The sequence below is a fragment of the Xyrauchen texanus genome, chromosome 43 (genome assembly GCF_025860055.1).
Source record: "Xyrauchen texanus isolate HMW12.3.18 chromosome 43, RBS_HiC_50CHRs, whole genome shotgun sequence".
NCBI lineage: Eukaryota > Metazoa > Chordata > Actinopteri > Cypriniformes > Catostomidae > Xyrauchen > Xyrauchen texanus.
The window spans coordinates 28,352,964-28,370,308 of NC_068318.1; the positions used below are offsets into that span (position 1 = coordinate 28,352,964).

At 37.0% G+C, this 17,345-nt stretch overlaps 1 protein-coding gene across 1 annotated transcript; it reads right to left on the reverse strand.

The window, feature by feature from the left end:
- Positions 1-1,634: 1,634 nt before the first annotated feature.
- On the reverse strand, positions 1,635-12,346 carry hapln1b (hyaluronan and proteoglycan link protein 1b). Its single transcript, XM_052115462.1, has 5 exons — positions 12,187-12,346; positions 11,452-11,607; positions 6,845-7,207; positions 5,627-5,929; positions 1,635-3,931 (listed from the first exon to the last, which is right to left on the reverse strand). The coding sequence occupies exons 2-5, from the start codon at positions 11,564-11,566 to the stop codon at positions 3,642-3,644; spliced, it is 1,071 nt and encodes a 356-aa protein (XP_051971422.1). The 5' UTR covers positions 11,567-11,607; positions 12,187-12,346; the 3' UTR covers positions 1,635-3,641.
- Positions 12,347-17,345: the final 4,999 nt, after the last annotated feature.

A 17,345-nucleotide genomic window follows, 5' to 3' on the forward strand; every position in this document is an offset into this window, starting at 1 on the left:
CTCATGTCATTTACCCATCGTGTTATAGTTAAGGTGAGTAGATTTTTTGAGTGTTAAACCAGGACGGGGGTAGAGGTGCTAAGACATGTATGTGAAAGTGTATATTTTATTTATATTCAATGTACAGCAATTTTAATTACATTTAAGCCTCTTAAAAATGTAGGGTGACAAATACATTTTCAAAAGTAATATTCGTTATGAACTGCATGTGTAATCATATGAGCTCTCACTGTTGGAAATTTCATGTCAACTACACTACGAAGTTGAAACCTAAAAATTAAGGAGAATTACACGTATATCAATTAAATGCTTGTATTATGATAAAGTGCAGTGTGTCATAGCTGTCCGAATGTGATCTGCCAGGTCCAGTTTGCTGCAGTTTAACGCAGTTTTCTGCGGGTGTGTAAAAATGAACACTAGAGAGACAAAAAAACCCTCACTAGCATTTTCAGGTAAAGGGGTGGTGTAGACTCACACCGTCAACTCTTGATGAAAAATACTTCCTGTCCTCCCACACGTAATCCATTTTGATCTCTTCTCAGTAGCTTCAGTACAAACAGGAAGTTAGATGACAAAATGCGGAAGAGTGGAGTGTGAAAAAGGGGCGGGCTGAAGAAGGTGAAAAGAGGGCAGTGTAACGGCAAGGTTTCAGCACCATCATCAAGGTCAAAGGTCAATGGCGGCTTTATACTCGACACGATATCTAACGTTAATGAAGTAAGAGCGTGGATGGTTAAATCAGAGGTAACTCTTAGAAAGCTGTCGAACTTTCTGAGAGATTAGTGGTAAGTGAATTGTCTTGAGGCCAAGTCATTTTTGTTTTAACCGCTGAGGTGGAAATACACAGTAACACGAAATATGAGAATGATTACATTACAACAGCATCCTTTAAAGTCCCATTTAATTAAAATATTTATTTTTGTATCTTTACATTTTTATCTTTGATTTTGTGGCCATCTTAAGTATTCTAGTCAGTTCTACTTTCGACCAAATTAACTTTTAGCAGCTAAAAGATTTATAGCATGAAAACCTGAGATAAACCCTGTTTGCATACATTATCCAGACATCTATTTGATATGTTTACATTTGGAAGAAGTATTCCCCCACCACCTGTATTGCTGCAAGACATAGGCTACATCTAGGATGTCAATAAGACACTCAGTAGATGTCTTTGAGATGTTTGTTATTTACATTGTTTCATCTGGAAAGCATCACCATCTAATTAACATCTGAAAAGATCAGATTTACAATCTAAAACGGACATCTCTGAAGATGTACGTGTGCTATCTGGGAAGCTGTGCCTCTTACTCTCCATAATCCATGCCGTCTCATAAAGCCATTTTACGAGGTGAAACAAGTTTACAGCTTGGATATTTGAGTAAAAAACAACATAATATCTTACTCAAGCTCACATCTGGGGAAAAGTCAGTGGATATATTTGGAATTTGCAAACTACCAGTACTCACTCATAGTATTCTTACCGCTTAACTACAGCAGATATGCTGCAGTTAGAGTATAATGGGATTCCAAATTTACCAGGTACATTTACATTTATGCATTTGGCAGACGCTTTTATCCAAAGCGACTTACAGTGCACTTATTACAGGGACAATCCCCCCGGAGCAACCTGGAGTTAAGTGCCTTGCTCAAGGACACAATGGTGGTGGCTGTGGGGATCGAACAACGACCATCTGATTAACAGTTGTGTGCATTAGCCCACTACACCACAACCACAGGTATTAATTGTAAGCTGCAGTAAACAGCAAGTGAATGTTAAAACTCCATTATTTAATATTTTCTTTACAAATGATTTCATTGCGCTTTTTTCAAAACGAAGCACACAACATATATTTGACTGAATGTTTATTTACTGTAACTTTTTTGGGGTCAAAGGGTTTTCCACACTGATACTGTCAAATCATCCCTTTAACTGTATTTTATGTACATAACAAGGGTGGGAAATGTTGCTTGTAAAGGCATGACTAGGCATCCAGATCTTGTAAACAAGGCACACGAAGAGATGCCAGTCAAACCAAAATGGATAATGAAATGAGGGTGAATGCATTTTGTATTTTGAGTTTTGAGCTGGTATTTTAAGTGGCTAAATTCATGACTTCAGTTCTAAACTGGCTTTGTTAACTTTCTTGATAATAACAACATCATGAAACTGTTTTTGTCTTAGCTTGGCAGTCTATTTTTAATGGTGTGTTGCCAAATGCCATGATTTATCATGTTTCTTTTGAGGTTTACAGCTTCACAAGTTAAAGGTTGAATGCAGCATGCTACTATGCACTTTGTTGTGCCAATTTTTTGGGCTTTGTTTCCCAAGTAAACCTTTACCTGCCAGGTCTATTTTTTCTACAATTGAAAATAAATCACATTGTGCTGTTTTTCTACTATTTTTTTCTTACTACGTAACACAATATGAAACACTAATGTCTTTTTGACCACATCAGTCTTGATACCTGGAAACAGTAACATGCATAGACTAAAACTACTCATGTGACCTAGAAACTGGGCCATGTGTTTTCTTTTCTTTTAAATTCTGCTAGCAAACTAATTTGTAGTTACTAATTTGGCACCTTTGCTATAGTTATTTTTAGGTTTCATGAATTGATCACATCAGGTCTGCAATATAATAGAACACAAATATAAAATAAAAACAAGCATTTGAAAAAACAAGCTATATTTACTTTTGAAATGCAATGGTATTTTCATTAAGTCTGTGGTATGAACATCTTTTTGGCCACAAAGATCATTAAACAGTGATGAGGTCAATACTGTACAGTACATGTATGCAGATAGAATGAACTGTTCTTAAACTGAGTCACAGGGGAGCCATTTTATAAAAAACATATTTTTAAGAAAAAGATAATTAACAGATACATTTGTAAACACTCTACTTTTATATTTCAATAGTTTAAAAAAATCGTAGAACAATGCTTTTGTTTCTTAACAATGCGACTTATGTAAGACTCAACATGGTTTGGTCCACACATAAAATGTATTCAAACAAACAAACAAACAAAAAAGGTATGATATTAGAAAATAATACATTTATAGCACCCCTGTAAGGAAGACAGAAGGGAAAATTGTGTTCATTGTGCCGTGACTGTGTGGTGTTTAGCACTTTCATTGAATTTGTTTTCACACTGAAAACTTTTGTTTCCATCATGCTTTTAAATGGGATGTGATGTTTTTGAATGATAAACTAAGTGCCCAGAAGAATCATTTAAATGTGTTTAAGCTTTACTGTCATTCAATTCTAGCACATCCCTCAAGCTACTGCATGCTAAATGGAAGAGCACAGTGTGAATCTCTACTGCAATACCTCGCCAAATATCTCTTCCTTCAGCACTGCTGTAAATGATCATTCAGACCTGAAACAAATTTATTTTCTGTGGCATCCTATGAATACTATTCTTGTTGGCATCTTTTGGCAAAGTCTTGCTTTTTAGTGAATAGGGTAACTGAAGTCCCTTTTTCAACCTTTGCTTAAAACAAAACACCAATCACTTACTGTATCTTCAAATCATTTCGTATTACAGGATCTAGAGACTTTGTCACAGTTTTAATGGATTTTAACTAACTCCTTTCATTGTTATGCTTCAGTCTGTGAGTTTTACGACTGGTACAACATCTCAGTTTTCGCTCTTGTAGCAGTAGACGCCATAGAGTTTGTGCTTCTTGTTGGGGAATCCAGAAAAGCGTACCGCAGCCTCTGTGGGACTGCAGCGTCGGCGAGGCTGTGAGATCGGGTAGCGCACACTGCCATCCGCCAGCCAGCCCGCATCACAGCGGTCATAGCCCAGCAACTTCCACGCGGCATACATCTGGCCGACTTTAGCGATCTGAGCGTCGTCCTTCAGACACGCTTGCACTGCCTCATCATATGTGAGCTTGGAAGGGTGTATCAAGTAGTAGAACCGTCCTGGAGAAACAGGGGTGATGTAAAGAGAAATGTTTATTATCTAAGTTGGTTATAGGGTCAAATAAAACATAAAAAAGGTGGAAGAGAATTTGCATTAGAGGTTTGCATGTATCGACGCGGCGTCAATTTGTAGGCCATTATCGCTTTTATATTGTTATTAGAGCTGTCAATCGATTACAATTTTTATCGAATTAATTACAATTAATCACATATACAAATATTTGCAGAGAAAGCCCATCATATAACAATAATTCAATATATAAAATTATATATATAAAATAAAAAATATTCAGATAATTAAAATGCATTACATTCTTGTGGCAGAAGAGTTAATCATTGATAAGACAATACAAAAACGGCTTTAGAATACAATGTATTGATTACTTCCATATTATTGATCATAAGTCAATCATTGGCACACAGTTCACAGCAATCCATTTCATAATTTAATTTGTCAATCATTTCGAGATTTATTATGAGGGCTTGTTTAAGAGCCCGTCAATTTACACCTGCATCAGACATGTTTGTGTAGCGTCTCGGGTGTGTTGCATCATAAACCTAAAATGTTTAGGTCACTGTTTCAAGTTAAATATAGTTTAATACTCAATCTTTAAACACATCTTGAGATCCCTTAGTTTGGATTTGCACTCCATCAAGTGTTTTGAAAGCAAGAACATAACGCATGTTTGTGTTGTGTTTTCTTCACTGTATAAACTGTGCGTTGCTCATACAGCTGAAATTTCACTTACTGCCATCTGGAGTAAACAGGTGGTGCTACAAGCTTGCATTTCACAGGGATCTTCCTTATTATGGTCCGGGGGCATGCGATTCATTTTTTTAACACGTTATTTTTTTTTTATTAATCGCACTGGATAACGCATTAAATAATTAATGTCTGTGATTGTTTACAATGCTCAACCACTGAAAAAAAATTTAATACAACATTTTAATTCAGCAGGAGATCTAAATAGAATGCTGTAATTGGCAGTTTTTCGGTTAGTTAATTGCAGTAGCCTTAATTGTAATCTTGATTATTTTTTAAATTAATTGTGCAGAAAGTCTCAATAATTTTAACCACAGACCCTATTTTACTCATAAATCCAAAACGGCAATTATAAAAACCCTTAGGAAATTCCCATGGTAACCAATGGCTTGAAAATGCTAGATGTGCTAGGACTACACATGAATGGGTCCCTGTAGCTCAACTGGTAGAGCATGGCACTAGCAGCTAGGATCATGGGTTTGATTCCCAGGGAACACACAAACTGATAAAATGTATACCTGTAATGAACTGCAAGTTGCTTGAAAAAAATTGCCTACCAAATGTAAATGTAACAGCTTTATTTTTAAAGTACATGAGTTTTCACCAATATTACAAGTATCTAGATTATGTCAAATGTCTTTCATCAAAGGTATGTAATAATTTATATATTGCAATATCATATCCCATCTTATTATGCAGCGATAACTAGAGGACAGTTATGCATAGCTTGATTTCCACAAAACTGTTGCTCAGTGGTGCCAACATTGGTTCAACCATGAGTTGGACATGGCATGAGTTTTGCGTGGGAATTTTGGTTTGTTCGACCAATGGAAGACTCTGAGAGTGTAAAAAACACATTATTTTTGCAATTCCATTTGGTGACGCTAGTGCTGCAGAAATGTAAAACTTATTATTTAGTTGGGAGGACAAACCTTTGTAGTTTGAGGTGAAACAGAAGACATCATATTGTTCTTTTTGCTTGTCGCGCATCCCATAATTCCTCACACCGGGGATGGTGTTTTTGCCTCCACATTGCTCTCTGGATTTGGTGATGGGGTACTGCACTGATCCGTCACTGAGCCACCCTGCATTGCACCAGTCCAACCCATCTCTCCAAGCATCGTACAGCTGCTCGAAAGACGCTACAGTGGCATCCTGATCGTGACAAGCTTTCTCAGCATCATGGAAGTTCAGGTTGTAGCGACCCAGTCGAGGGAAATATGGAAAGACAATGCCTGTGTAATGTCAAAGATCAGGTAAAGCATTATCCTTCACAACCTTGTTTTCATTCTTGTCAAAAGTTAAATATGGTGCTACTCTGAATAATGTCCATGGTACAAATTATTAAGTTATTATTATAAATTGTGTATATTATTTATAGATAGATTTGGGCCAATTTTCTTAGCAAAGTTCTTTCCAGAGAAACTGTCTAATACTTTCAGATTCAAGAATAATGTGTAATCTGGCAATAATCAAATTCCTTATGGCTAAATCATTGTTTTCTGCAATGCTTCTTCTAAAGTGAGTTCAAATGTTCTGGCATTTTGATTTATTGCATGCTACTGAAAGATGACACGAGTGTCCCATTATTTGGCCCGGATAGCTCTTGCATCATGATCTTGCTGATGGTTTAAATTGAAAGTCGTTCTACTTAAATAGTGTTTACATTACACACTGTGTGAATAGAGCTTTTACACTGCTCTCACAGCTATATGACTTTAAGGATGCTAAACATGATCCGGTGTTTATTTGCCCCAATAAATTACAAAGAAATATGGAGTTCATTTAATGTTTTTCACTTCATATGAACTGCTTGTGTTGCATAAACTGTTTATAGTGGTAGCTGAAAAACAAGCTCAGTTTTACAATAGAAATGTTGCTCAACAGATGTGTTGTTTTTTATTTTCCTGTTCACTACCAAAACATAATTTTTATCCTAATTTCTCTCAGACCACATACAGGACAGCCACATACTGGGGACCAGCATCCAGAGCACAATTGCCTTTTCAGCTTTACAGAATCCTCAGAATCTGTGTGAAACGTCCACACAGAGACGTTTTGGTGGCACACAGGTAAATATATCTAGATTGGTATTTCTTTCCTGTATTAAATCCAGTAAGACTTATTAGTGACTTAAAGCTGTGCTTTACCTTGCAGGTCAAGGGATACAACCGCTGTGTCATCCTCCAAGCCATCAATGACCTCACACTTGTAGTTCCCATAATCCTCCAGCGTAATCTCAGTGATGACCAGCGAGGCATCATTCTCGCTGGCAGCCTGCAAGTGCACGCGGCCATAGAAACGACCATAGCTCTTTTTGTGGAAGCCCATAGCTACGTACACATCAATTTCCTTGAGATAGTCTGAAGTCAGTTTAGTCCATTTGATCCTCAACTTGGGATTTGGGACAGAAGTGGGATCCCGGTTGAACTTGCACGGCAGTGTGGCATTGCCTCCACGTTGTGAGATCACTTTTGGTTGTGCTGTATCAACTGAGAGTCGGGGTCCATTTTCTGAAAAATCAAAGACAAGAGATTTCAGACCTTTAGCTTGCTTGATTTGTTCCAAAGCAGGGGCTAAAATAGTTACACTGTTGCATTTTCTTCATGGTTCGGTTTACTTTCACAAAGGAATATTTCAAAACAGACTAAAACTGTGTTAATAAAAGTCTCATTTGAGCAAACTGTTCCCTCATTGGTCAGAATGTTTATGCACTGTTCTATAATTTAGCTCATACATCGATATACCAGTTAAAATTATGCACCTGTAAAACGGTGTCAACTGGTGTAGATATTTGAGTATTGTTTATGTCACGTTTATGAAAACGTCTCTGCATGTACAGAATGCATAATCCAGTCAGAAATTGCTCTGCAAATAAATATTATTAGACACAATAATGGATATTAGTTGTAAAATGTCCATTAGGGTTATTTTTATCTGTCATTAGCTGCTTTTGCATACATTTATTGCATTAAAAGGACCTGTTCTCATGGTCGCTGAGCTCTAAGCACAATAATTTAATGCAGAGTGAGACGTGGTTAATAGCCATCACTTAGTTTCAAATGAGATGTACCAAAATACCAAAATAATTATCTTCCCATTTCATTCTCCTAAGCCCTCAATCAATGGTTAGTGTCCAGCAACTTAAGGTGTTCCTTAACCCTTATGCACTGTTCATTAAATCACATTCCAGTTGTTTCCAGTCAAAAGTGACCGGGAACAATAAACTTGTAATTTTTTTAATTGTTATTAAATTACATTTAAGACGCTAGGTAAAACTCTAAATTAAATAATGTAAAAGCACTAAAGTTGTGCATTTTGGGTATTTATTTGATTTGATTTACTAATTTATTTACCTATATGACCTTGAAAATGTATCTTTTTGACTTTTCTTATAAATATTTGCTCAAATACAGAACCAATCCTCATAAATTACAGTATACAGCATTTGAAATCTTAAAGTCTCAAGAATCAAACTGTGCTGTCCATTGAAAAAAAAAATACAAACCAGATGAAATTACAAGTATAAACACTAGATGGCTGCAGAGAGCTACTTATTCATCCCTGCTTGAAAAGAAGATGATTTCTAGATTGTGTTAAAAGTTCTACATTTAGATATATATTTAAACATGGTCAAAGACTACTTTTGTAAGTTAAGCATTTTTTTTAGGTTATTTTTGTCAATCTTTGCATACCTGAAATTAGTAGAATAACAAGTAATAACCTAATTTATCCGTGTGTGTGTGTGTGTGTGTGTGAGCGTGTATTTATCACTTTGTGGGGACCAAATGTCCCCATAAGGATAGTAAAACCCGAAATGTTTGACCTTGTGGGGACATTTTGTCGGTCCCCATGAGGAAAACAGCTTATAAATCATACTAAATTATGTTTTTTGAAAATGTAAAAATGCTGAAAGTTTTCTGTGAGGTTTAGGGGTAGGGTTAGGTTTAGGGGATAGAATATAAAGTTTGTACAGTATAAAAACCATTATGTCTATGGAAAGTCCCCATAAAACATGGAAACACTACGCGTGCGCGCGCGTGCGTGTGTGTGTTTAGCATTGTAGATGTGTTGTGGTCTCACCAATTAATTTTGGAGTGTGTGTTTTCTGCATTGTAGCTGATGCAAATTAAAAAAAATAATAACTCTGTTTTATAGTCTGACCAGCTCCGCTTTGTGTGTCTGTGTTTTGCACTCTTGATATTTGGTCTGTGTGTTTTTTCTGCATTGTGGCTGTTTTTTACATTTTATATAATAAATAATAAAAAAAGCTGTGATTTTTTTTTTTTTTAGTGTTTCCCATTCATTTCCTAAGGCGGTCACATTTGACCAGGAACAGTACAAGTGTAACTTATTTTTTTTTCTCCCATTTAGACTAATCGAATCACCTTAAATGTCTTTGTGTGTGTTCAGATATCAAATGGATGAAAAGTCACCAAGTCTCATAACATTCAGATAAAGGAAACCAGTTTTATTGAAGAAACTAAACTGATTTCAGTCAAAAATGACCAAACTCTGCATGAGGGTTAAAGAAGTCAGCGTGAATCCATCCTTGCCTGTTGTGGTTTTGTAAATACATCAATCATTGTGTTTGTTAGATTTTTCTGTCTTGCATGTTTATGAAGGAAACTCAGAGGGACTATTAATATTGACTAAATATTCCTCCAGTGAGGACACTCCAATAGGTGTTTCATCTCCTGCAACAATTTGAAAGACCACATAAAACCAGAGGAATGTGCCGGTCTGAGTCTCCCACCAGCAGACAATGTTGTTCTTGTGACCTTTTTGCCAGACTTATGACTGGTTGCCATATCCACATGCTGTTGTGCTGGCTTTGTTGTTGACTCATGCCATTCAATACTTATGTGTGATAAATCAAATTGCCATGACATTTACAACTGCTTCGAGCCATGGAAGTAAGCAGTAAATTATTTATTATGGAAAAAAACATCGGAATTTTTTTTTTTATATTGCCACTACAGTTCTGTGCAGCTATAGCTAATGCCATCTGGTTCTCACAATGGTTCCAAAGTGGCATGAGACATATCAGGACTCATTTGAGATGTGATTGGAGTGTGATTCCAAGGTAAATCAAACCTCATGTGTGCAAGAGATTTTTGTATATCAACAAAACGCCCCCATACTTGTCCCCAGTAACAGGAGGAAGACATCACAAATCCACATAAGGATCCTAGTGAGATTTCTGAGTAGGACTATCACAGTCAAGTTGTCCTCAACAGCACCCTGTTGGATCTGCTGATAAAACCTGTGAGTGAATTCAGCTTCTGCTTTGTAAGGCTTACAGAGTAACACTATGTCCATACTTGTGTGATGCAACAAGTTTCCAGCATTTTTCAGTTCTCAGGGTAAGTAAATGCTGCACGAACATTTCAGCCAGTCATAACATTTAGTTTTTGTGTAATTTGTGTAAATGTAATTTTTGGACCAATGAGATTTACATTTACATTGATGGATTTGGCAGATGCTTTTATAAAAAAAGACTTTCCAATTGCTTGTGCCATGTTCTACCTGTTGAGCTACATAAATACTCAGCATGGCACATCGTAAAAGGGAAAAGAAATCTATAAAATGTCATTTTGCGCATTGTTGTTGCGGCTGGTAGGCCAGGCGCATCTACCCACTAAAGCTATGCAGGGTTGAGCTTGGCCAGTACCTGGATGGGAGACCTCCTGGGGAAAACTAAGGTTGCTGCTGGAAGTGGTATTAAGTGAGGCCACAGGGGGGGATTCACCCTGTGATCTGTGTGGATCCTAATGCCCCAGTATAGTGATGGGGACACTATACTGTAAAAATCACCATATTTCAGATGAGACTGTAAACCGAGGTCCTGATACTCTGTGGTAATTAAAAATCCCAGGGAACTTCTCGTAAAGAGAAGGGGTATAACCCTGATGTCCTGGCCAAAATTCCCCTCACTGGCCGTTATTTATCATGGCCTCCTAATAATCCTGATCCATGAATTGGCTACATCACTCTACGCTCTCCTCTCCAACAATAGCTAGTGTGTGGTTGGCGTTCTGTTGCACTATGGCTGCCGTCGCATCATCCAGGTGGATGCTGCACACTGGTGGATACTATGTAAAGTGCTTTGTGTGCCTAGAAAAGCGCTATATAAATGTAAGGAATTATTATTATTATTATTATTATTATTACTACCCATTTACAGGGGTGAATACAATTTCATCATTGGAGACCCCTAGAAACTGGTGCCTGACCAGGTGAACATTTTGGCATCTGTGCACCCCCCTTTTGGGTTGGTTGAGTTTGCATTGCATATGCTGCATACCTGTATGCTGTGCTGTTCTTTCGCCACTGCTGGTAGGTCAAAAACTCAGATTAACTTTGAAATTAAAAGTTAAATTGTTTTTGTAATCATGTTGTTTTACCTGGATGGTGCACAGTGGTTTATACTTAATAATGCATATATTGTTGATAACAAACTGATCATAATTGTTTTGCAGATTTGGTTGGGAAGGCTGTGATACTACCGATACTAGTAAATATGGAAACCCAGTGGCTTATCAATTAAGAAATACCAGCCACAAAAATGCGTCTTGTGATGGAACCCAGAAGGGTTTGAATCACCTAAACTGACACCCAGTGAGATAATTATGATAGGTCCATGTCTTACAGAAATGCTGGAGGGTGAAACACCATTTAGGGGATGTGCAGTACAGCCCAGACTCTCTTACTTACACACATAATCACAAACACATACACCTTTTCTCACCCTTACCCGAGATGTATATGGTCCTAGAGTGTTCCAGGTTGCTGTACGCCTCCTCAAAGTTGTCTGCTCGGCTCACAGAGAGGAAGACCAAGATGCAAACTGGAAGACAGATCACCTTCATCTTTATTTATAGCCCCAGGGGGGGTTTGGGGGATCACTTTACTACACAGAGAAAAGAATGGGGGTCAGTAAGACAGTATACATTTGATGAAACGATTTTCTACTGTATAGCCAATCCAAGTAGAGTTTTCTAGGATAAAATAAATATTCGTAGGAGTTGTATAATTGAGCAACACTTATACAATTTCAGTTGTCCATATAGTTTAGACCAAAGATCTGTTTTTGTTGAGCAGCAGATCCTCTGTATATTCCCATCTGCAGTAAAAATCCCCTGTGCAGAGCTGTCATGCAAAGACCAACACACAGATGTCCTTTCCACCACATCTCCCAAAGAGCCAACTACATAAAGAGGACTATTACAGAAATAACTGTCCAGGAAACTTTAACTTTTGCATGCATGCACTAATCACAATTAACACCACTGCAATTCAAACACCAGTGCTGCAGAGTTGTTTTCTGTACCCTTCACCTTATGAGGCACTGAAGTGTGCAAAAAGTGCAGTCAAGATGCTCGCTATGGCACACTAACATAAAACTTTGCAGGCATACAGTACTTCTAAAGCACAGATAGTCCCCTTACAGCACAACCTTTGCAGACATAGAGCTCAACAAAGAACTTACCATCTTAAGGAGTGTGTGCTCTCAGCTACTAGTGCATGTAAGAACGGCTATGCAAAACATCAGGGTTTGAAATTGTGTAGACTTCTCTTTCTCTCTCTGCAGTCACACTGATTGATCCGTGTTTTTTCTTCATTAATTTCAGAGTGCTGACGCACTGAGGTAGTTCCTCTCTACTGCAGTCAGCAGAACTGCTCTGCAGAGTAGCCAACCCCAACCCCCCCACCCCCACCCACGCAACCTGCAAAGAGTCATTATGCCTAGCAGGAAGCCACCCCTGATAACAGTGAAGACTCGCAGATGCAGTGTGACTTCTTCTGTGACAGATAAGTTACCACAGTGTGCTCGGCTGGTACAAGGCAAAGCCTTATGTGTACATTGTAGAGAAGTATTGCAAGCAACTCAAAAAACATATCAAATACATCTGCACTATGGGAGTTCGAGGCGATGGTAATGGGTCACGATTGTCGACTAGTCATCCAGCAATCTATTACTGACTAGTTGAATAGTATGGTTATTACAAACTTATAGTTTCTGTATTTTTAGCAGTTTTGTATGCGTTAAGCAATTCTTAAGACATACAAAAAAGACGTCTTTGGGGCCATTCACACAAAAACCTGTTTTTGTGTCTGTGCCTTTTTTTTTATGTTACTAGGTAAACATGCAAATTTTTTCAACGCTGTGTCAGATAAAAAAAGTTTTTCAGTTTTAACGTCAACAGCGTCTAGATTTTTTTGCGCAAGAACGCATTCGGTCTGAATGGCCCCTTAGACTGCTGTGTTGTGAGTTACACCGTTTTTGAGCATCTCACAGCATTAACATTGCATTTTTTTTTAAATGCCATCTCAAAGATAAAAAAAGCTCAAGACCCCTGCGTTCTGCTTCATTTTATTGCACTCAGTCTAGCATTTCGAGAACGCATCTTAATAACTAGCCTAATTAAACTTCCTTAAGACCAATTAGTCCACTAGTGGTTCAGTCAACACACCGAATTGTCAATTTTGAAAATGTTTTGCACATCCTAGGCACTATAAAAAGTAATACAACAAATTAGGCAGGGCTGGAAGGATGCCTCGTGTATTTGCTCAACTAAATTGCCCCACGAGTACACTTTATGACACAATTGTTACAGTGGTAAGAGTTGTTCCCACCCCAAATGACCCTAAGGCATTTTTAGCTTAACAACTCTCAAACATGCACTGTTTTGTGGGGTGACGGTTAAGCAAACACAGACTGTTAACTCTTATCCACACTAACTCTGCTGTTGACAAAGAACACTGTTACCAATCACATTCCTTTGTGAAATTCCATTGTGTACAGTGAGGTCAAGCACAGGAAAGCAAGCCATGAATAGAGTTTTTAGAATATAGGTAAACATCTTAAACACACTACTGTAATTACAGATCAGTATGCAAGAATGGTTTAAAAACAGTGCCAGACCACCAGTAAAATCACTTAAGCATTACATTAATCTTAGTCTTGCACAACTTGATAACTTATCTTCTGGGAAGTGGCACAGATTCAGTTTTTTGCAATCACAAACAAATGAAGAATTTTTTTCTGGGTCAGGATATTTAAGCAGAAATGAAAACTCTTGGTGCAGTGGAATATGAGCATGAATCCTCTGTAAAGAAATTAAGGAGTTATCAAAACTCTTAAGTCTGGGATAGGTCCCATTTAAACATGCTTGTTTAACTCAAGCACAGATTATTCCAGTTATTCAACTTTCCGATCCTCATTTGGAAATCCCTTCTGCAAAACTTAAACCTTTCACTTGTCAGACGTTATTTTTACAGAACTGATGTAAAGTGTTAAGTTAACTGGGCTTTTTAGCGAGTGTCCATTAACATTCTTTTGCAGTGATGTTTGAAAACAGTCACTCTAAATTAACTTATAATAGATGTTAAAAGTCCTGTTTGGGTTTGGCTCATAAAACGTATTTCGTCAGAACAGTCATTTGTTAGTTGAAAATGAGATCCAATCTTATCTGATCTTCAGAGAGAACAGAGACTATACACACAACTTTACTTTAATATACATTTTGACTACACAACGGTGAGTGGTAATGTTGTCGGCACAACGTGGGGGGCATATAATTACATAATTTTACTACTGGTTTCTGAGCAGCTGTGATGCTCAGGGAGATTATGGATCCATTTTGGCAGGAGCCTGATTTCCCCTTTGACCTCATTGCCTAGCATGCCAAAACATAATCCCTTAAGTGGCTGATAGTAGTTGCTTTGAATTGCTATGAGGGCTATTCCTTTCTTCATTTAGCAGTAGATCTTGAGAAGTGGTAGTGGTCATTTAGCATTTACTGTGCACAGACCATATGCACTATATATTCATTCTAATCATGCATTATGCAATTTGACCTTTTAAACTGCCAACAATTTTTTTTTTCAGAAGACATTGCCAAGTAAATTACAGTCTGTCAGAATACAGAATAGCAATACATTCTTAGTGATATACCAATGAATTAGCTAGCATCAATCACTGATATTTGTACATTTAAGCTGATTAACAACTTAATAGTTTCGCCATTATATCAGTTTCAGATACACCAATAGCCTTGTCAAAAAATTTCCTTTTTTCATTTTTTTGAGAATTTTAAATAGGATGACCAGTCATCCCCATTTTCCGGGGACAGTCCCGGTTTTTGGTGGTCTGTACCCAACTGGAGCTGTCCCCGGAAATGTACCCATTTTCCCCACGAGTTCAAAACAGCCCGCATGGGGAATTATATTATAAGGCAAGAAACTTAGCCCGAGCAGCAAAGCCTACCATGTGCTGTTTATTTTGACCAACAGAGGGGGCTGCTCGCTATAGCAGTTTCAATTCATTCGTCTTCCTTCACTGATTATTTGGTCGGGCCAGTTTTGCCATTAAAAAGCCATTTGCCACTAGCTATTTATGTAATAAAGTTATATTGTTTTGTATTCTATAACAGGTTCTGAATTCGGTGTGGGATTGTATTGAAAGTTTGGCCTTCACAATGTGGGAATTCCTGCACTGACCACACAAACTATAACATGCTGGTTAAAAGTAGTCAAATTAATTCCTGCAGATGAACAAATAAAATCAGCAATTTTATCTTTATATTTAATTGGATTGTAAAACAAATTGTGTGATACTCTCTCAGTGTGATCAGTGTAATATTGACACACTAAAGGAAGCACCTTCTCAAATATTTGCTACTGTTGTTTTAACATATACCCGAAATAAAATTATAATAATAGTGATCCTTCAATATAGGTTTTTTAATGGCCGATGCCAATATCCAGCGAACAGGGTGGCTGATAGGCCGATACAATGCTGATATATCACACAATTTAATAAAGTAACTTACAAACATAAAATTGCTAAAGAGAGAATGAAAGAATATGTGCTTTATAGGAAAATAAATGAGCGCGCCACAGGATGCTGGATCTGCTGAAGTTGTGTGAGGTTGGTTTATTACTTCCGGTTAAAGGAGATATGTGCATATTTGCAGAAAGTATATGAAATTAGTTTTATTCATATTTTCCTTTTTAATCATTAGACAAGACAGTTTAAAGTTACAGGAAACTGTTGAAGAGAGAATGAAAGAATATGTGCTTTAGAGGTAAATAAATGAGCGCTCCACAGGATGCTGGATCTGCTGAAGTTGTGTGAGGTTGGATTATTACATCTGTTTAAAGGAGATATTTGCAGAAAGTATATGATATTAGTTTTATTGATATTTGCCTTTTTATCATTAGACAAGACAGTTAAAAGTTACAGGGAACTGTTGTTGAGAGAGAGGGAGAATGAAACAGGCGAACACTTTAACATTATGAGTTCAAACGTGTCAGTCGCGGCTCTGATATGTGGACCGTTTAAATGAGACTTTTATTGAACACTGGTCTATTATTGTAGTAGCATGATGGCACATAACTAAACAAACCGTAACTGGTCGTTTACATGTCTCATTCACTTCAAATGCAAGCAGGCGATTCTCAGTGCCCTCAAGAAACAAACTGACCAAACTGGAAAATTTTGGACAATGCCGGAATAAAAAATTCCGAATATCAGCCGATTTATTGGCCTCGGCGATATATTGGTTAATCTCTAATTAATAACATTGAAATATTAATAAAAATTTATAATAAAATATCTGCAAAGAAATGTACAGTTAGTCAGTACAGCATTAATTACAGTGCGCCTTGCCTGGAAACAAATGACTGAAACGCATCACCATAATACATAAGACTTGATGAAAATAAAAAATAGTAATTAAGAAAAACAGGTCCATATGAGATATGCAAACTGTTAAGTAAAATAGTATTATGATAATAAATTATCAACTTTACCTCCGTGTTTGAATTTCATTGAGACAGGCTACAATTCAATAGAGCATGATACACCATACCGTAAAAATGATTTTCATGATTTGTTAACTTTATATTTTTTGCCAAATCAAATTATATTCACTAATGTGTTCAGATAACATACTGTAAGAATTTGTGTTTTTATTGAGTAAACTAATGGCACAATGGCAATGCACTGATATAATGTAAATTCCACTAAGTATATTCCACTAATTGTTTTTATTCAAATTATTAATGAATTTTATTTATAATCAAATTGAATTTGGAGCGGTGGTGGCATAGTGGGCTAAAGCACATAACTGTCAATGGTTCGACCCCCACAGCCACATTGTGTCCTTGAGCAAGGCACTTAACTCCAGGTTGCTCCGGGGGGATTGTCCCTGTAATAAGGGCTCTGTAAGTCGTTTTGGATAAAAGCATCTGCCAAATACATAAATGTAAATGTAAATGTACATTTTAAATGAACACATTTTTGTATGACCCATTGACCACTGAACTTGAAATGTCCCTGTTTATCATTTAACTCAATTTTAAATACAAAATGTGTTCATTTAATCTCAGCAATTTCTTTGTACATCTCATTTGATATTGTATTATGTGTATATTGCCATTCTGTTCTTTCAAATATGCATTATGTTAAAAAACATAATGGCTGACCACTAATTAGTAGTGTAGCCTACCTGAAAGCAATATTTCTACAGGAAATTACCAAAAATAACCTGGTTTGCATGAGCATAAGCAAGTCCGCAAGAGTTTCAAAGGCGCTGAATCTCATTTGTCCTTTTGTTTTTTCTGTAAACATAATAACAGGTG

What these genes read in the sequence shown, in the direction of transcription:
- hapln1b (XM_052115462.1), bottom strand. Translation starts at nt 11,566, where the DNA reads ATGAAGGTGATCTGTCTTCCAGTTTGCATCTTGGTCTTCCTCTCTGTG. An exon ending in TAGGACCATATACATCTCGG is followed by an intron (nt 7,208 to 11,451) that starts GTAAGGGTGAGA and finishes TTGATTTTTCAG; the next exon opens with AAAATGGACCCCGACTCTCA. An exon ending in TTTCACCTCAAACTACAAAG is followed by an intron (nt 3,932 to 5,626) that starts GTTTGTCCTCCC and finishes CTGTTTCTCCAG; the next exon opens with GACGGTTCTACTACTTGATA.